We start from the raw sequence: 21860 nt of genomic DNA on the forward strand, positions 1-21860 counted from the left end.
AAGGGAACGGGCGTTTGGCTGGCCATCCCGCCTTTTTTTTTTTTTTCCAACTTCACGAACTTTTATTTGTGGTGCCTGTGCTATGTCTCAAAAATACCTTTTCCCCCTGCCCAGGACAGTGTTGGGGAGAGGGCAGCAAAAAATAAAAGACGTCCCTTCCTATTGCACATGGACCCTATATACAAGCCCACCTGGCCCAGGATGGTGGGATGCTTGGCACATTCTCAGATCCCTGCTCAGGGGCTGGAGGGGTGAATGGTGGCAGCACATGTTAAAGGGGACCTTTGGGTGGCCACTCTGGTCCTGGGTATTGGTCCGGGCACTTTCTAGTCCTCGGTTCCTTCCTTGTCCTGCCTGCAGCCCTGCTCCCCCTACCTGGCTCAGCCTCCTGTCTCCATCCTGGCCTCAGATGGCCTCCATGGCTTCTGGAGGCTCTGTCCTCCCCTCCCAGCCTGTAGGTCCCAAGGGGAGGTTATGGCTTCTCAGAGACTCCCCCGCAGCCCTGTCACTCGTGTTCACATAGGGGAAGGGGTATGTGTGGCAGAAGCAGCTGTATAAATGTGGGTGTAGGGGCAAATCCTCCGGGGTCACTTGGACAGTTTGCTGATGAAGATGCGGATCAGGGCCATGCTCACCTCCTTGAGGTGCTGGTTGTCAGCCGGGAGGTTGGACAGGCCCTTCAGCTCCTCTTCCAGCCTTGCACTCCAGGGCCCTGTGTTCAAATATCTCCAGCTCCAGGAGGGCCGGCCTCTCTGCAAAGCGCTCATGCCTCTGCGTGGCGCGCTCCAGCTCCACCTTGAGCTGCGCCAGTTGCAGTGTGGTCTGGGTCAGGGCCTCGCGAAGTCTCTAGTTCTCAATGCGCAGCTTTGCATAGAGCTTCCTGAAGCCTCCCTAGGGCTCTTCTGATTCGGGCTGGGGTTCTGGGTTTAGGTCTTGCTGCCTCTGGAGGGGAAGGGCTGGATTCTGGGCTGATGTCGGCTGGCTTCGCCTCCTCCCCCTTCACAGGCCCTCTCCTCTCCTTGCCAACTCTGAGGTGCTCCCTGGAGGCCTGTGGTCCCTGTCCCTGACCGTCAGGTGCCTCTACTCTCTGGGCAGGGCCATCAGAATTCTCAACCCCACGGACTCGGGGCTGCCAGGGAAGGGTCCAGGCTCTGTGTGCCCTGCTCTTGATCGGGATGGGAGAGTCCGATCAGGGGCAGGCCGGCAGGGGGCAGGAGCTGCGAGGTTGGTCGCAGGCCCCAACCCCTGATCAGCGGGTTTGCTGGCTACAGTGGGCGTTATAGGGACTGGCCCAATCAGGGCCATCCTCTGTGGGTTTGTGTCTCCACTGGCTCCAGCCTCAGCAGCCCAGCACTGTGGGGCTGGAGTTGGGGTCTGGACCTCCCGTGGGCTTGTGTCTCCGCTGGCTCCGGCCCCAACAGCCCAGCATCACAGCCACAGGGCTAGGGCCTGAATCCCCCTGCGGGGTTGTTCTCTCCAGCTCTGGGCTGTGCCTGCATGTTGTTCTCTCAGGCTCGGGGCCGAGCCCAGCCCCTCCTCCTGAGCTGGTCATGACCATTACAGCGTCCTGACCTAATTTGCATATTATTTCTTTATATATAGACTAGCGGCCCGGTGCACAAAAATTTGTGCACTCGGGGGGGAGGGGGGTCCCTCAGCCCGGCCTGTGCCCTCTCGCAGTCTGGGACCCCTCGGGAGATAACAACCTGCTGGCTTAGGCCTGCTCCCGGGTGGCAGAGGGCAGGCCCAATCCCTAGGTGCAGCCCCTGGTCGGGCTCAGAGCAGGGCCAATTGGGGAGTTGGAGCGCCGCCCCCTGTCATGCACAGAGCAGGGCAGATTGGGAGGTTGCAGTGCCACCCTCAGTCACTCTCAGGGTAGGGCCGATTGGGGGATTGGGGCACTGCCCACTGTCACACTCAAGGCAGGATCGATGGGGAGGTTTGGGCGCTGCCCCATCACCCACAGAGCAGGTCCAATCAGGGGGTTGGGGCACCTTCCCCTGTCACAAACAGAGCAGGGCCAATCAGGGGGTTGGGGCACTGCCCCCTGTCACTCACAGAGCAGGGCCCATCAGGGGGGTTGGGGCTCTGTACCCTGTCATGCACAGAGCAGGGCCAATCAGGGGGTTGGGGCGCTGCCCCCTGTCACGCACAGAGCAGGGCCAATCAGGGGGTTGGGGCGCCGCCCTCTATCACCCACAGAGCAGGGCCGATCAGGGTGTTGGGGCGCTGCCACTCTCACACTCAGGGCAGGGCCGATGGGGAGGTTATGGCTCTACCCTGTCACACACAGAGCAGAGCCCGTAGGGGGTGGGGTTGGGGCGCCACACCCTGTCACACACAGGGCAGGGCTGATCAGGGGTTTGGGGCGCCGCACCCTGTCACACACAGAGCCGCAGGGCGATCAGGGGGGTGGGGAGCTCCCCACTATCAGGCACAGAGCAGGGCTGATCAGGGGGTTGGGGCACCTTCCCCTGTCACAAACAGAGCAGGGCGGATAGGGAGGTTGTGGCCCCGCCTTGTCACACACAGAGCCGCAGGGCGATCAGGGGGTTTGGGCGCTGCCCCGTCACGCTGATCCTAGTGCCGGGAGGCCTCGCGGCTCCGCTGATCCAGGTGCTGGGAGGCATATTACCCTTTTACTATATAGGGTAGAGGCCTGGTGAACGAGTGGGTGCCGGCTGGTTTGCCCTGAAGGGTGTCCTTGATCAGGGTGGGGGTCCCCAGTGGGGTGCCTGGCCAGCCTGGGTGAGGGGATGATGGCTGTTTGCAGCTGGTCACACACCCTTCAGGGTGGGGGTCCCCACTGGGGTGCCTGGCTAGTCTGGGTGAGGGGCTGAGGGCTGTTTTCAGGTTGGGGGTGACTGAAGCTCCCAACCGCTCCTTTTTTTCTTTCTTTTTTTTTTAATCCTGGGCCAGCTTTAGCTTTGAGGCTTGGCTCCAGCTCTTAGGCCTCCGCTGCTGAAAGTAGGTTTCTGGCCTTTGCTTACAATGTTGCGATCCTGCTGGCTGAAGCCCGGCAGACTAAAGCTGGTTTCTGGGGTTTTGTTTAGCTTCTATATTTGTTACATAGTTGCTTAGAGTTGCAGCTCAGAGGCCTGCAGCGGCAGGCGGGGAACGCTGGAGTCCTCCGTCACTGAAGCAAGCAAGCCTCATGTTAGTTTCAAGCTGCCTGGCTGCTGGCTGCCATCTTGGCTGGCAGTTAATTTGCATATTGCCCTGATTAGCCAATGGGAAGGGTAGTGGTTGTACACCAATTACCATGTTTCTCTTTTATTAGATAGGATTATAACAGATCATCAAAAAAATGTCTTTTCATTGTAACATTAATGCGATGTTGTATTTTATCTCAATAAGCCTATAGTAAAACTGGTTTCATTATGTGATGTTTCACCACAGTTCCAAGAACCCATCAACACAACATAGATAAAATTAGGATTTAAGACAAGGTTAAAATAAAATATAAATATAAATATAAAATTTTATTTTCATATCTTCAATGGCTTTTCTGAATTAGCCCATTTGAATCCTGCTCTAACATATCCTAACAATTAAAAAGACAATAAGAATACTGGTTTTGGGAAAATGAAAGTGGAAAGCCTTGTCAAAGTTATTAAAACTGCACCTCAAATGGAAATGAGCTGAGGCCAACCACAAAAATCCTTGAAGTCAATTCCAGAAAGTTTTTCTGAAAATAGATTTGGAGTATTCTCAGTGTGAATAAAATAAAAGTGCAAGTGTTGGTTCTATGCAGTTCAGGTAAACTACCTCTTTTATCTTCAAATTGACCTCCTTATGTTAATATGAGTGACCTGGTGCACAAATTCATGCACATTGAAAGGAAATTAATTAGGAGGTGGCTGGTGGGACGGGACTGGGTGAGATGGGCTGGACATGTCCTGGAGCCAATCTCCTGCGGCCCCTCCCTGGCCAGCCATACCTGGAGTGGCGCCGTGGCTGGAAGGCATCTGCAGAGTGAGTGGGATCCCTCTGGCAGGTGGGGTCCCTAGGCCTGGCCTGCAGGGATCGGGCAAAAACCGGCTCTCTGACATCCCCTGAGAGGTCCTGGAGTGCAAGAGGGCACTCTGCAAAGTTGCTGTCATACTAGGTATGGAACACAAACGCAAGTATGCAGTAAACCAGATTCGGGGCCAAAAGTGCCCCAGCAACAACATAACCCATGGCCGAAGGTGGAATCGTGCAGCCCTGTGAGGAATTGGGCTCCCTCCTCTCTGGTTTCAGGATGAGTCACTGCAGCTTGGCAGCTCCTGCGTTGAGTGTCTGCCCCCTGGTGGTCAGTGTGTGTCATAGCTACCGGTCGGATGGACACTTAGCATATTAGCCATATATAGAGGCCCGGTGCACAAAATTCGTGCACTGGGTGGTGGTGTCCCTCAGCCCAGCCAGCACCCTCTCCAATCTGGGACCCCTCAGGGGATGTCCTACTGCCAGTTTAGGCCCGATCCCAACCAGCAGTCAGACATCCCTCTCACAATCTGGGAGTGCTGGCTCCCAACCACTCGCCTGCCTGATTACCCCTAACCACTTCTGCCTGCCAGCCTGATCACCCCCTAACCCAGTGATGGCGAACCTTTTGAGCTCGGCGTGTCAGCATTTTGAAAAACCCTAACTTAACTCTGGTGCCGTGTCACATATAGAAATTTTTTGATATTTGCAACCATAGTAAAACAAAGATTTATATTTTTGATATTTATTTTATATATTTAAATGCCATTTAACAAAGAAAAATCAACCAAAAAAATGAGTTTGCGTGTCACCTCTGACACACGTGTCATAGGTTCGCCATCACTGTCCTAACCACTCCCCTGCCAGCCTGATTGACACCTAACTGCTCCCCTGCCAGCCCGATCACCCCCAACTGCCCTCCCCTGCCAGCCCAATCGTCCCCAACTGCCCTCCTCTGCCAGCCCGGTCGCCCCATCTGCCCTCCCCTGCTGGCCTGGTTGCCCCTAACTGCCCTCCTCTGCCAACCTGGTCGCCCCTAACTGCCCTCCCCTGCCGGCCTGGTCCCTCCCAACTGCCGTCCCCTGCAGGCCTGATCACTCCCAGCTGCCCTCCCCTGCTGGCCTGGTCACCCCTAACTGCCCTCCCCTGCCGGCCTGGTCCCTCCCAACTGCCGTCCCCTGCAGGCCTGATCACTCCCAGCTGCCCTCCCCTGCTGGCCTGGTCACCCCTAACTGCCCTCCCCTGCCGGCCTGGTCCCTCCCAACTGCCGTCCCCTGCAGGCCTGATCACTCCCAGCTGCCCTCCCCTGCTGGCCTGGTCACCCCTAACTGCCCTCCCATGCTGGACTGATTGCCCACAACTGCCCTCCCCTGCCGGCCATCTTGTGGCTGTGGGCACCGCCATCTTTGAGGGTGTGGCATCAATGAGCATATTCCCTTCTTATTGGCTGTGGGTGCAGCCATCTTTGCTACTGTGTGAGGATCAATTAGCATATTCCCTCTTTATTAAATAGGATAAAGATTATAAACCACCAAAAAAAAATCCTTTTAAATCTTTGTAAGATATAAGTTATCTTTAACAATGTAAAGATTTTAGAAAAGCTACCTAAAATGGGTCCTATTTTCCATTGTTCTTACTATAAAATTTGAGGTATTATTACATAATTAAAAATATTTTAAATAATTTGCGTGGGGAGAGAGACTGTGCCAATTGCTTTCTCGGTGACAGTACTTTTGCCAAGTACTTTATATGGTCCTGAGCTAGAGTTTGGTCGACTCAAAACTTCAAGGAATAGAGTAGGCTTTGCTGAAACTTAGTTATCCAGACAATTTCTTTTTCCCCAAATGCTACCCTGTACTACTTTTGTCCTCTCCTCCCTCTAGCTACCATTTTCCAAAAACACAGCCATCCCTACCAGCAGGTGGAGGCATGGAGCAGTAATTCAAAATTCCTACTCAAAATTATAAGCAGAAAACGCTTCTAATGTCAACCACAAGATCAGTGACCTTAGAAAGGGTACCTGCCAGCAGCCAAAATGAAGCCCTGGAAGCTTTGAAGGCTCATCCACAAGTGTAGTTTTTGTTCCTTTCCTCGCATATGATCCTATACACGTATTAACACACTGAATGCAAAAGTATCATTTATCTGTGAATAACTTTTTGAAAGGCACATTTGGTAACAATATAAAAATCAACAGTCTATGTTACCGTTAGGCAAAAACAGGTCATTTAAATGTGAAAAAGAACACTCAATTTTCTACCAATTCAAATTAATCATAAAATTGAACAATATATAGGCAGAGTAAAAGTTTTGAGTTTTTATATTGGAAGTTAATTGTTGCAGTTTTCTGGAGTGGCCAAAAGGATTGTAAGAATGTCCACCTATGGAAAGAAAGGAAATCACTTCTCCTCTGATCCTTTTTGAAAAGTAAAAGGGCTGGGAGGAGGGGGTGATATTTACACTAAAATATTAACAGAAGTCTTATCAAATTGCCTCAAAGAGAATGGGTGGTACCTCTCCCACTTTCTACCCAAAGTGAGCCCCTTAATCCTCTAACTCCTGCATGAAAGGGCTTAATATCTTACCTCCTGCAGGACCATTATGTTTACAAAAGAATTCTCGTGTAAACAGTATGTGCAACTGATGGAACTCTAGACACAGCAACAAGGCAGCAAAATCTGGGCAAATTACATCCTATAGACTGTATTCATGATAACTTACAAACTAGCAATCTGAGTACCCTACTCCTCAAATAGAACTACACCCCAAATACACTATACATTTACATTTTTTGTTTGAGCATATAATTTGTAACATAAACATATATTAGTTCAGAAATAAAAGCCAAAATATGGTAGTATTAAGTTTAAATCAAAGTATGAAGTGTTTCTGAAAACGGAAAAATGAAAGCAAGCTCCCAAAAGAACAAGGCTTTGGGGAGTGGGCAGGGAGGAAGGTCTCTGAACAGAATCACTCCCCTGGCAGTATCCCACCACTTCCCAGATTGTATTCCACCCTGGCTCTGAATGTAGACTTGTGAAGAGGCAACTCCTAAGGTAACAGTAATTTGGAATAGCGCACATTTACACACTGATATCAGATATATAAGAGCCCTTATAAGTGAGCTCAGGATATGCAAATGATATTTCACAAAGAGGAAATGCAAATGCACAAAAACACTTCAGGACGTGTATGGGCTTGCTGACTGCAAGTTAAAACTAACTCCGTGTATCACAGTGCATCTATTAACGCAGTAAAACATTTATATAAATGCTCATAAAATACAAAATAATGTTTGTTAAATAATTATATAGTATTATAATCTAATAACATATTGGAGATGAAAGAGAGATGATCATTTATCTTGGTACTGTAGAAGGATAAAGCGTTTCAGAAAGCCAAAAAATATTACTAGGTATTGACCCAACCTAGTGATTCCATTCTAAAGACTTTGTCATACATGTTTTGTATACGACAGCAAGAGCCTGAAAGTAACTTTAATGGTCAACCTTCAGAGCATGTTTTACTGATAGATCAACATTAGGTCACTCGTAATGATCATTAAGTAACATTATACATCTGCTCTGCCAATACAATAGCCACTATTCATGTGCAGCTAGTTGAGTAAAATTGAATTTAAAATTCAGTTCCTCTGTCAAACTAGCCACATTTCACGTGCTCACCTAGCTATACGGGGTGGGCAAAAGGTTTACAGGTGTTTGTATGGAAAATAACTAATATAAGAGTAAACTTTGTCTCTTGAACTCATAACTGTAAAAAACCTACTTTTGCCCACCCTGTATATGGCTAATGACTATTATATTGGATACTACAGCAAACATTTCCATTATCCCCAAAAGTTCTGTTGGATAGTGCTGAACTGCATCTCCTCCTGCCACATACAACCATTTATCTAGAAACACCTCCTTAACCGTCAGGCCATGGCCTGAGCCTCGGCTAGTATTTGAAGCTTCCTCTGATTTACCCAGGCAATTTAGGTATATTTTCCCAGCGTTTCATCAACACCTTGATAACGCCAATACAAAAACTGCATCACATATAACCATACCCTTTTACCCATTACAATCCTGTAAGCTTTTTGAAAGAGGAACCAATTTTTATCCGGGTTTTGAACTGTTCTGGAACATTCGTATAGGACCTTCATAACCTGTCATATACTAAGAACATTGCTAAAGACAACACAGATGTACACTATGACGACATGTGGAAAGAAAAACTTGGGTAGGTTGGCAGGCTCACAAGTGATTTTTAAAAAAAACTACTAATTCTTTACCTCTCTCAGTACTTAACACAAGGAGCCTCCTTCACAGAAGGTGTTCAGTAAATATTTGTGGGATAGTTTCTGTATTTTAAAAAAAGACACCAAGAGTGAACCTAATGTACACTATGGACTCTGGGTGATAATGATGTGTTAATGTAGGTTCAGCAATTGTACCAAATGTATCGCTCTGGTGGGGGATGCTGATAACAGGGGAGGTTATATATGTTTGGGGTCAGGGGGTACATGAAAAACCTTTGTGCCTTTCACTCAATTGTGCCGTGAACTTTGAACTGCTCTAAAAAAAAGCCCAGCCTATGAAAAAAAGATAAATTAGAAATCAAATTTAGCTTATTATATTAAAAGCATGTTTACATGTTAGACCCAAATATTTTATTCAATAATAATACATATCATATAGGTTTATAGAAAATTTTGAAAATGAAATCTCAAATTTCTAACCCAAATAAGACTTGTTTCCAGTGCATAGAAATTTTGGCTGAAATAATCCCAGGTGCAGTGCTTTGGTTGCCATCAATATACTAACCCAACTTCCATACTTCACTAATTAAGCACTTACCTATGCAAAGCACTGTGGCCACAATGGTAAACAAGACAGTTTCTGCCCTAGCAATATTTTTTTCCAAATAAGAACTTTATCTGCAAGGTAAGTCTTCAAATCCATCTATCAACAATAGATATCCCAAAATGGCAAAAACAAGCTTCTTTCATTATCTCTATTTTCCAAATAATTTTTTAAAAATCTTATTAACCATGTGATTCCACTAGTACATGACCTGGTTTAAAACAAAACGTTAACGCCTCATTTACTTGGCATCCTAGGGAAAGCTGGTGTTCCACATAAATGAATTTTCCAGATAACTGGCACTTGTCCATTTAATATCAACACTTAAATTGTTTGGCATGGAGAGCATTTTTAAAAAAAACAGCACAAATCTTTAAACTTTAAAAAACAGGCGCTATCTATTTATGTTGTTCTAATAACTGTGCTGTACAACAGGCAAGCCCCTACACTCTAGGTCCCCAGGGTGTCTTTGTAAAAGGTGAGGCTATGAAGAGTTTTTCTTCAGATCCCACCGCCTTCTGGTGTGTCAGCTGCCAACTCTGTACTATCAGTGTGAACCTGACTCAGCCTCCCAGCCCCTTTCAAATGTGCTGCTACTTAGAAAACAAGTTTGTCAAAATGTTGCCTAAAACACAGCCTTTGAGAAGTTCGACAAATCTATTTTGGTTGCTCAGTCTTTTATGTCCTGAATCTGCTAAAATCTAGTTACACGTTCCAAACCAAGTTTTGGATAAATAAGTCACTCCTATATCTTGATTACAGTCCTTATATTGTTTTTATATTTAAATTGATGTCAGAAACAACTTCATTTCCTATTCACTCATTCAACAAATATTTAAGTATCACTATGAGCTAGGCTCCAATATTATGGTGAAGAATTGAAAAGATTATTAGTTTTGAAAATATTTTAAGATAGAAAAAGCCTACTACAAAAAAAAACCCCTATTTAATCCTACACACACAAACACACACACACATACACACACATAACACACACACAAACACACACACAAACACACACACAACACACACACATAACACACACAAACACACACACACAAACACACACACATCACACACACACATCACACACACAAACACACACACAACACATAACACACACACCACACACATAACACACAAACACACACATAACACACACATAACACACATGCACATACATACACACACAAACACACACACACACAGATTTTTTTTTAAGTCTTTTAAGTGAAACTACACACCAGCTAAATTTTTAAAATATCTGTGGGTTCTTTAGACTTAGAAACGGAAGATTCCAGGGTAAAGGAAGCTTTTAATTTAACTAAATATTTTGTAGAGCTCTGAATAAGATCCCAACATTTTCTTTTTCTATTACAAATTCCATCTAGCTAAAGACATCACCACCAATATATGCTTTTAGTATTAAGTGATACCCTCAGTCTTGGTAATGATAAGCATACCCATTTCAGCATCATAGTAGGTTTACCATCATCATTTTAATGTTGAGCAACATTAGGAAAGTGTTAATTCAGGAAAACTTCTGTCCAAATTTTCAGAAGTTCCAAGGGTATAGAAATTTTTCTTCAAGTTTTAAGAGTGGGTAAAATATGGTGTGACTCTACATAATCTGCTTTATCTGCCACAATCATATTTTTTACATTCCATTACCCATTAAAACCTAAGGCTGGGAAATGAATCAAGGAGTGCAACTTAAAACTGGTCTCTACGGATTAATTAAGACATCAGGTAAAACCCCTGGCATCAGCCTTACTTGTTTTAATTCCCATGAAATCTCTCTTCTCATTCACATTCTCCTCAGGGAGCATAAGTTAACTACTCATATTTTAGATTTTATAATTGATTAATTATTGCCTTTATTATTTAGACTGAACCAGAAATGGGTATTTGTCATGTGCCTGCTGATCCGAGAAAGTAACATCTCTTCAACATTCATTTTGCAACCTAAAAATGCTTTAAACAGTACTATAAAGGGAAATCCTGACCCAACTCTCAAAATAACAATGTGGTGGTATCTAAAATGTCGCTTAATATCATCGGAGTTTTTACAAGTTGGCTCTGACCTCATGAGTATATCACCTTGACCTATGAAATAAAAACAATTCAGAGAAAAACCCAAACATAGGCTCTTGCTCTCTCTAAAAGCCATTTAGGCAAAGAAACGAATGACAAATATTTACTGAGCACACCTGTTATAAGCAATATCTCTACCAGGTGCTCCACACTACCAGTTTAAACACACACACACACATATCCCGCTCGAAATATATACAATATAATTAGAGGGAGAAAAGATATTAAAATATATTAATATGAACCAATAGAAAAGTAAATACATTTTTTTATTAAAAAGTGATCATGAACATGTAACGTTCTGGCAGCAGAAATGCGGGGCACTAAAATCAAATTTCAATAAAATTCTTTTGGCTTCCCTCTTTGAAATCTGGCAATCAAAATTAAAAATCAGCAAGAACTAAGAAGTGGGCCAACAGCATCGCCACAGCAAAAAAACAACCACCCGAAATCCTCAGGAGCAACTGGTTTTGGACCATTGAAAACAAAGTTTTTCTGTGAGTGCTCATCAATACCTTCTCTCCTAAAATCTTATTAAATTAAAAACAACGCCGATTCCTGGCTCTCAACTTTGCGGTAACCGAAGCTTCTTGGAAACGCTCTCGCTTCTCCGATCCCGCTTAGGGGTCCAGCTACACTCGCGGGAGCCGGTCTATTGTTCCGAGCACCGCAGGTTCATCTGCGCACCGCGGGGCGCGCGGGAGCTGGGCAGGCGAGGCGCGAACCCGGCACAGGTGTGTGCGTTTGCGAGTGTAAGGGGGGCACAGGTGTGCAGGGCCACAACTAAGGAAGACAGGCCCAACTTCCAGACCGAGACCTCGAGCAAGGGAGGGACACAAAGTCATTTCTTGAACCCTCTGCTCAGGGGTGTGGAAGTGGGGACCGGGGAGGGGCTAAAGGGCTCCCAGAGCCCACCTGCCTGGAGGCCGGGCACTGAGAGTGGACAGTCCCGAGGATCAAAGAAAGGGCTCCCGCATCGAAGGGCCAGCCTGGAAAGCCCCAAACAATGAGCAACGCTGGGTCTGGGGGGACGGCGAGGGCTGCGGGTGTCGCGGAGGTGAAGCCGGGTGGGAAGAGAGAGACAAAGAGAGGAAGAAGCCCCCCCCAGAGTGCGCCCCCCACAGCGACGGCAGTTTACCTGGGAGAGCTGCCGCGGATTGGGGCAGCCGAAGAGCGCGGAGCTGGAGCTGAAGCTGATGGCTCCTCGGCGGCTGAGGACGTGCTGGGGGACCGGCCTGTCCAGGGGCAGCACCGGCAGCTGGTAACATACTTCCATTGAATACGCCCGCCCTGCCCCGGCCGCCGGCCCCTGCGCTCGGATGGGGCCGCGGCTGCGGGGCACCGGGCCGAGGCGGGGGAGGGCGGGCGGTGGCGGACCCCGGGCCGGGAAGCCGCGCTCACGCCTCCGCCACCCGAACGCTGCGCCCGGGCCACCAGCGGAAAAGCGCCTCGGCGGCCGCGGCGACAGTTACCAGGACCCGCGCGCGCCCGGCTCCGCGGTGCCGGCGGGGGCAGCCCGGGCAAAGTCGGAGGGGGAACCCCGCCGCCCCGGGGGTCTGACGCCCGCAGGAGCGGAGCAGCGGCGGCGCCGGGGCAGAGCCAGGCGAAGCCAGAAGGGACGGCTGGAGCCAGCGTCGGGACCCGGGTGCGCCGGGCTCGGGAGCAGCACCAGCTCCGGCCCCGCCGCCGGCCCCTCCCCGCCCCTCCCCCGGAGCCTGACTTCACTCCTCCCGCGGCGCGAGCCGGCGTAATTCACACTTTGCAGCCGCGGCCCCTGCGCCAACCACGGCCGCCGCCTCCGTGACGTCACGACGCCGCGCCGCGGGCCCGCGCCGCCGCAGCGCCGGGAGACGGGCTAGCGGCCGCGGGTGCGAGCCGCCTGCCTCCGGCTCTGCTCCCCGCGCTCGGCCACTGCCCCTCGCGGCGCGCACCGCCGTCCTCCCCTGCCGACCTCCGTCCGCAGCCCCCTCGGCCTCTCCCCCGGCTGCTCCCCACCCCAGGCGCGTGCGCACGAGGCCCCGCCGCGCGGGGACATTCCCTGATCGCTCAGCTCTGGCGATCGAGGACGAAGGTGCAGGGCGGGTTCAGCCTGCGCGAGGGGCGCAACTCGGACCTGGCGACCCCAGAAACCCGAAGCCCGTGGCGCCGCCGCAGCGCTCAGCCCTGGCCACGGGGTCACTGCCGTGTTTCCCTCCTTGAATTCCCATTCTTGGGCTTTGCTGGGACCGCTGCGGCAGTGACGTCAGCGTCCCGCGCGGGCACCGTGCTCCTGGCTACGTCACTGCCAGTCCCGGGGGGGGTGGGGGGGGGGTGGAGGTTGGGGGTCAGGCTGGGGCTCCCGCGCTTCCCTGGCAGGTGCGGGTGCCGGCCACGCGGAGAACTGGGGAGCCGATAATGCGGGGGTGAGGAGGGGGCGTAGGGGTGGAGGGAAAACACCGAGGCTGAGAAAAGAGTGCACGGGAAGATGAGAAAGGGTGCTACTGGGAAGACAAAGGAGAAAAGGAGATAGCTTGCCCTTTTACCAACTGTTTGTTGGCGTTGGTTTGTAGAAAGCATGAGAATGTAAAGAACTCTTGACCTGGTTTGCAAGCTGGATATGTAAGTTGCAGGTTCGTTTCTTCACGTTTCTCCTTGAACTGTCAAAGCTTCTCAGCTGCAACACATTGTTCCAAATGCATTCCAGCCTCAGGACGTCAGCAGGAACCAGCTCTCCCCTGCTGGCAAAATTGTTAATTTGGCTCTGCGCTCAGGGCACCCACCCTTCCACTTATCTGCTGTGACTAGCCACTGGCAAGGTGGGAAGTACTGCATAGCCATTACCATGCGAGAGCGGTACTAAATGCTCATGGTCCCATAAATCAACAAATGTCTGCAAGGCGTTTTATCATCTTCCCGTGGCATCTGTTTCCTTTATATCACTTTAAACTTTCTATCTCCGCCGTGGGTATTTTTCTACTTTGTTTGCTCTCTACTGTTAAAAGAAATATAACTTACACTGTAGTTTCATGGATTTGACTTCACTAAATGCTAAGCTCCCAACTCATCTTTGACACCCTAATTAATACTCCCACAATATTTAGTAGATGTACTGAGCATCTACTGTATGCTTAATATTAAGCTAAACACTTTCTCCTATTATAACAAAAAGGAGGAGGAAGAGAAAAAGAAGAAAAACAATCCTGAGGTAGTAGTATTTAAATTGAAATTAGTCTCAGGGAAACATAACTTACCCTAGATTTTACACAGATAAATGGCAGAACTGACCTCAAATACAGCTAACCATCCAGAAGCTGGTATTGGTGTGATACCAGACAGTATATGCCAAATAACTACATCACATTTAATATCGAAGAGACTCAGTTCAATTAAATCATTTAATAAGACTCAGGGCCCTAACTAAACACATCTTCCCTCAGCAGAGTGGGAAGCTAACATTTGCTATCCACCTACTGTGAGCCATAATAGGTATTTTACATACAATGTTGAACTTAACCCTACATAACCACATACGTAAACATTTGATCTCAATTCCACAGATGAGGAATCAGGTTCCAAGACCATAAATCATTTATGCCACCGAACTCTGTTCTGTGTGATCTCCGAGCCATGGATTTCCACTGCACCATGGGTATCTCAAGACCAGAACTTCAATTGTGTTCAGCATTCTTTTACTATATAGGGGAGTGTACTAGCACTCACCAGAAAAACAGAACCAATAGGATATATCTCTATCCATCTAGTCCCCCCAAAAATGTATACACACACTTTGAATAATTATAAAGGCAGTGTTTATTAAAATACATTTCAATTTCAAAATTAAGCTAGCAGCTGTTAAAGTGTGTATACATTTTGGGGATATATATATATATATATACTAGAGGCCCAGTGCACAAAAATTTGTGCACTCGGGGGGAGGGGGTCCCTCAGCCCGGCCTGTGCCCTCTCGCAGTCTGGGACCCCTCGGGAGATAATGACCTGCTGGCTTAGGCCTGCTCCTGGGTGGCAGAGGGCAGGCCCAATCCCTAGGTGCAGCCCCTGGTCAGGCTCAGAGCAGGGCCGATTGGGGAGTTGGGGCGCCGCCCTCTGTCATGCACAGAGCAGGGCGATCAGGGGGTTTGGGCGCTGCCCCCTGTCACGCTGATCCCGGTGCTGGGAGGCATATTACCCTTTTACTATATAGGATAGAGGCCTGGTGCACGAGTGGGTGCCGGCTGGTTTGCCCTGAAGGGTGTCCTGGATCAGGATGGGGGTCCCCACTGGGGTGCCTGGCCAGCCTGGGTGAGGGGATGATGGCTGTTTGCAGCTGGTCACATACCCTTCAGGGTGGGGGTCCCCACTGGGGAGCCTGGCCAGTCTGGGTGAGGGGCTGAGGGCTGTTTTCAGGCTGGCGGGTGACTGAAGCTCCCAACTGCTCCTTTTTTTTTTTTTTTTTTTATTCTGGGCAAGCTTTAGCTTTGAGGCTTGGCTCCAGCTCTTAGGCCTCCACTGCTGAAAGTAGGTTTCTGGCCTTTGCTTTCAATGTTGTGATCCTGCTGGCTGAAGCCCGGCGAACTAAAGCAGGTTTCTGGGGTTTTGTTTAGCTGCTATATTTGTTACATAGTTGCTTAGAGTTGCAGCTCCGAGGTCTGCAGCGGCAGGCGGGGGAATGTTGGAGTCCTCCGTCACTGAAGCAAGCAAGCCTCATGTTAGTTTCAAGCTGCCTGTCTGCCGGCTGCCATCTTGGCTGGCAGTTAATTTGCATATTGCCCTGATTAGCCAATGGGAAGGGTAGCGGTCGTATGCCAATTACCATGTTTCTCTTTTATTAGATAGGATATATATCTATATCTATCTATCTATCTATATATATATATATATATATATAGAGAGAGAGAGAGAGAGAGAGAGAGAGAGAGAGAAAAGAGAGGGAGAGAGAGAGAGAGATTGAGATTTGCTACACATGTGCCTCATCCAGGACATGAGCTGGAGGAGCTGCAGGCCCTGCTGCTGCCTCTTGCAATGAGGTGAATCAGCAGATCATGTGCAAAATTGCAATGGTGCCTGGGACCCTGCATGGACCTTCCAAGTATAATGGCTGGTGCTTTACTTCCACTTAAATCTGCAAATTTCTATCATGGCCAAGCAAAACCAAAATCATAAAGAGAATTATGGGAAATGTAGTTCCTGCTTAGGAACAAAATCACTCCAGTCCAACTCTTGTCAACTTGACATCCATGCACACTTTTTTTTTCTTTCTTTTTTTATTTATTTTTTATTGCTTAAAGTATTACAAAGGGTATTACATATGTGTCCATTTTTTCCCCCCGCCCTAGACAATCCCCTAGCCTCCCCTACCCCCCAATGTCTTATGTCCATTGGTTATGCTTATATGCATGCATACAAGTCCTTTGGTTGATCTCTTACCCCCCTACCTCCTGCCCCCCAACCCTCCCCGGCTTTCCCGCTGCAGTTTGACAATCTGTTTGAGGCAGCTCTGCCTCTGTATCTATTATTGTTCAAAAGTTTATAATGGTCTCTATTATCCATGAATGAGTGAGATCATGTGGTATTTTTCCTTCATTGACTGGCTTATTTCACTTAGCATAATGCTCTCCAGTTCCATCCATGACGTTGCAAATGGTAAGAGTCCCTTCCTTTTTAGAGCAGCATAGTATTCCATCGTGTAGATGTACCACAGTTTTCTAATCCATTCATCTACTGATGGGCACTTAGGCTGTTTCCAGATCTTAGCTATGGTGAATTGTGCTGCTATGAACATAGGGGTGCATATATCCTTTCTGATTGGTGTTTCTGGTTTCTTGGGATATATTCCTAGAAGTGGGATCACAGGGTCAAATGGGAGTTCCATTTTCAGTTTCTTGAGGAAACTCCATACTGTCTTCCATAGTGGCTGCACCAGTCTGCATTCCCACCAGCAGTGCACAAGTGTTCCTTTTTCTCCACATCCTCTCCAGCACTTGTCATTTGTTGATTTGTTGATGATAGCCAGTCTGACAGATGTGAGATGGTACCTCATTGTTGTTTTGATTTGCATCTCTCGGATGATTAGTGACTTTGAGCATGTTTTCATATGTCTCTTGGCTTTCTGAATGTCCTCTTTTGAAAGGTGTCTATTTAGGTCCTTTGCCCATTTTTTGATTGGATTGTTTATTTTCCTTTTGTTAAGTTGTATGAGTTCCCTATAAATTTTGGAGATTAGGCCCTTATCAGATATGACATTGGCCAATATGTTTTCCCACACAGTGGGTTTTCTCGTTGTTTTTTTGACGTTTTTTTTTGCTGTGCAGAAGCTTTCTATTTTGATGTAGTCCCATTTGTTCATTTTCTCTTTAGTTTCAAGTGCCCTAGGAGCTGTATCAGTGAAGAAATTGCTTCGGCATATGTCTAAGATTTTGTTGCCTTTGGATTCTTCTAGAATTTTTATGGTTTCCTGTCGTACATTTAAGTCCTTTATCCATTTTGAGTTTATTTTTGTGTATGGTGTAAGTTGGTGGTCTAGTTTCATTTTCTTGCATATACCTGTCCAGTTTTCCCAACACCATTTATTGAAGAGACTATCTTGGCTCCATTGTATGTTCTTGCCTCCTTTGTCAAATATTAATTGAGCATATTGGTTCAGGCCGATTTCTGGGCTCTCTATTCTATTCCATTGATCTATATGCCTATTCTTGTGCCAGTACCAGGCAGTTTTGAGAACAGTGGCTTTGTAATACATCTTGATATCTGGTATTGAGATCCCACCTACTTTGTTCTTTTTCAGGATTGCTGCAGCTATTCGGGGTCTTTTTTTATTCCAGATGAATTTTTGGAGAGTTCGTTCTAGATCTATGAAGTATGCCGTTGGTATTTTAATGGGAAGTGCGTTGAATTTATAGATTGCTTTGGGTAGTATGGACATTTTAATGATGTTGATTCTACCAATCCATGAGCACGGTATGTTCTTCCATCTGTTTATGTCTTCCTCTATATCTTTTTTCAACGTCCTGTAGTTTTCTGAGTAGAGGTCTTTTACCTCTTTAGTTAAGTTTATTCCTAGGTAGCTTAATTTTTTTGGTCATGCACACTTTTAAAAGAATCTTCACCCGAGAATATTTTTCTATTGATTTTTAGAGAGAGTGGAAGGGAGGGAGAGAGACACGGTGAGAGAAACATCAACGTAAGAGAAACACATCGATTGGTTGCCTCCAGGTCAAGACTGCAGCTGAGGTACATGCCCTTGATCAGAATTGAACCTGAGACCCTTCATTCCGTGGGCCGACGCCCTATTCATTGAGCCAAACTGGGTAGGGCACCCCTGAACTTCTTTAGATTAGAAACTGGTAGGAATAATTGAATAAATCAGTTAATATCCATTTGAACATTGTTTTCACAGCCCAAAACCTTAACTCTAAAGTTGAAGGATAAATATAAAATTACTATTGAAAAATCCAAGATTAAATTTTTAGGTAAACCACTTATATATAATTAAATTTTTACAAAGTGCAGCAAAATAACATATATATGTGTGTGTGTATATATATATATATATATGCAGTAGCAAATCAATTTTTTTAAATGCAACTAAAACAATTATTCTATTTATAGTATTTAATTAGTAAAAATTTACAATTCTTAGAGTGGAAGAAGTCGGTACTCAAAATTCAGTTAAATTTAATGTGAAATTTGTTCATTTGGGAATAAGTGAATATAATTAGTAATAAGGGTCAGCGACTTTAGAAATGATTAAATACCCAAGATTGAAGCTTTTCAAAAATTTTGAGGACAAACTCAGTTCAAAAATGGGTAAAACAGCCCTAGCCAGTTTTGCTCAGTGGATAGAGTGTCGGCCTGTGGACCGAAGGGGCATGGGTTCGATTCCAGTCAAGGGCACATAGCTCAGGTGCAAGCTCCTCCGTGGCCTGGGCCCTGGTCCGGGCTTGTGAAGGAGGCAACTAATCAATGTGTTTCTCTCACATCGTTGTTTCTGTCTTTCCCTTTCTTTTCCACTCTCCCTAAAAAATCAATGGAAAAATATCCTCGAGTGAGGATTAAAAAAAAAAGGGGGGGTAAAATAGCCAGGCTAGTGTGGCTGAGGTCACAGTTTGATTCCCAGTCAGGGCTCATGCCCAGGTTGCGGGCTTGATCCCCAGTGTGAGATGTGCAGGAGGCAGCCAATCAATGATTCTCATTAGTGATATCTCTCTCTCTCTCTCTCTCTCTCTCTCTCTCTCTCTCTCTCTCTCTCCCCCCCCCTGCCCCCCCACCTCTCCCTTCCTCTCTGAAATCAATGAAAATATATTTTAAAAAATAGGTAAAACACTTGAATAGACATTTCTCCAGAGAAGATATACAGGTGGCCAATAAGCACCTAAAAAGATGCTCCACATCATTAGTCATTAGGGCAATGCAAATCAAAACTGCAATAAGATATCACTTCATACCCATTAGGATGGCTATCATCAAAGAAATGGAAAATAACAAGTGTTGGTGAGGATGTGGAGACATTGGAACCCTTGTACACTGTTGATGGGAATGTAAAATGGTGCAGTAATGTAGAAAACACTTTGATGTTTTCTCAAAAAATTAAACATAGGATTACTATATGACCCAGAAATTTCACTCCATGGTGTATTCCCAAAATAACAAAAGAGGGATCAATATTCATAGCAGCAGCATTCACAATAGCCAATAGGAGGAAACAACCTAAATGTCCACTGATGGATGAATGAATACAAAAATGTAGTATCTATACTAATAAAAGGGTAATATGCTAATTAGACCAGATAGACTGGATGTCTTCCGGATGTCCTTCCGGACAAAGCCACAGTGGTCGAGGTCGAGGTAGAGGCGGTCAGGGGTGATCAAGCCAGCAGGGGAGAGCAGTTGGGGGTGATCAGGAAGGCAGGCAGAGGTGGTTAAGGGTGATCAGGCAGGCAGGGGAGCAGTTAGGGGTGATCAGGCTGGCAGGGGGGAGCAGTTAGGGGCAATCAGGCAGGCAGGCAGGGGAGCAGGTAGGGGCCAGTGGTCCCAGATTGCAAGATGGATATCCGACTGCAGGCTGGGCTGAGGGACTCCCCTTCCCCCCACCCCCGTGCACAAATTTCATGCACCGGGCCTCAAGTATAACATATAACAGAATTTATTCAGCTTCAAAAAAGAATGAAGTTCTGAAAATTGTACAATGTAGATAAACCTGATGACATTATGCTAAATGAAATAAGCCAGACACAAAAGGACAAACATTATATGATTCCACTTATCTGAGGTACCTAGAATAGTCAAATTCATAGAGTCAGAAACTGTAATAAGATACCACTTCCTACCCATACCCAAAATAGAGGTTATCAGGGGCTAGGGGAAGGGAGGATTGGGGACTTATTATTTAATGGGTATGGGAATAAATTTTCTATTTGATGATGAAGGTGTTCTAGAAATAGATAGTGGTGATGTTATACAGCACTGTGACTGTACTTAATGCCACTGAATTGTAGATGTAAAAATTGTTAAAGTACTAAATGTTATGTTAGGCATATTTCACCCACAATAGAAAGGGACAAGGAATGTGCTATGATAGTTTACTGCTCTAGCCAAACTCTCTGAATTCTAGAATAAAACTCCTGTGGAGGAGGTCACCACCCTTGCTCGGAAGGCAAACCCCACCCGCTTTAATGCTCACAGTGGTTCTCCATCCAGAAACGGATTGATAGAGCCTGACTGTGGCCTCCCTTCACTGCAGGTACCACCCTGTGATATGTCTCATTAGAGTTCCTATTGCCGGTTTTTTTCTTCTACTGGTTTTCTGGAAAGCCTTGAAAAAACTTCAGAGATTGCTTTCTCTTTTCATTTCAAATATTCTCACAGTTAACAGAAAAAGATGGAGTCACTTACCAAGTTGAGGTTTGCACATTTATTATTTACCATAAAACTTTTCATATGTTGATTTCTAAATTCAGATTGGGCCTATTGTAGGCGACATGAAGGTTGTCAACAGGACCTAAATACTTCGTGGGCAACAGTATGCCTTGACAGGTTAGCTCTTATGTACGTTGTCTTGGTTTGAGCAATCTATCCATCCCCAACAGGCAAAATACTCTAATTGCAGTGTATCTGCTAGCAATTATGCTAAACTATACAGCCTACAAGTCAGAACTACAGGCAAAACTGTAGCACACACATGGGAAGACAAAGGAACAGATAAGCTGTAAGGCAAACAAAAATATTAATAAAAGACTGAAACCAAAGGAGTGCTTTATAAAAATTAAAGAAAGAAAGAAAAAAAGCCAAACAAAACCAAACAAATGTTTCAAAAAACAAACCTGGAACAAAGCCACAAGAAACAAGTTGGTTTTATTTTAGACAAAGTTTGGTCACATGAAAGAGATAACTGGAAGAAATGTTCTTCTTAATCTGCCCAATAATCTCAGAGGACACAACCCTCCCTCAAGCCATCACGTTCAAGTGAACTCACAAACACTGTTCAGATTTCTAATAAATGCAGCAATGATGAAAGTTCACAAAGAAGTAGGTATAAAAATTTTTGCACGAGCCTGAATAAAAGCTATCAATGAGAAAACATGCCAATCATTCTGGAAAATAAGTGACCGGAGTGGCAGTGAGGGGGAGAGAATGCTCCGTCTCCTGCACAGCTCACATAACAGTCTCCAAAGTCACTCGTATCCACAAAGCCCTTACTATAGACTTTGAAATTCTATTCCCACACATACCTTGCCTTATCCCCGTGTCTTTGCTCATTCCACTCCTCTGAATTGAGTACCCACTTCTTCCTGCCAAGGCCCCAGGTCCCCCAAGTCCAAATCCCACACATCACATGACCCAGTTTAAAGGTCCCCAATGAAACATTTCCTCAACTCCTCAGCAGGAAGCAATCTCTCTCTCATAAACTCCTCAAGACCATCTGTACTTCTCTCAAGGCATACCCCTTTCTGCAAGGCACTA

The 21860-nt window shown here is 46.4% G+C and overlaps 1 protein-coding gene across 1 annotated transcript in view; it reads right to left on the bottom strand.

The window, feature by feature from the left end:
- Window positions 1–12482, bottom strand: part of PDE7A (phosphodiesterase 7A) — a 91299-nt gene extending 78817 nt beyond the window's left edge. The window contains exon 1 of the mRNA XM_081111239.1: window positions 12064–12482. Within this exon, the coding sequence (XP_080967365.1) occupies window positions 12064–12201 (138 nt within the window). The 5' untranslated portion in view covers window positions 12202–12482. The remainder of the gene's footprint in view (window positions 1–12063) is intronic.
- Window positions 12483–21860: the final 9378 nt, after the last annotated feature.

Source organism: Myotis nattereri (genome assembly GCF_964212035.1).
Source record: "Myotis nattereri genome assembly, chromosome: 17".
NCBI lineage: Eukaryota > Metazoa > Chordata > Mammalia > Chiroptera > Vespertilionidae > Myotis > Myotis nattereri.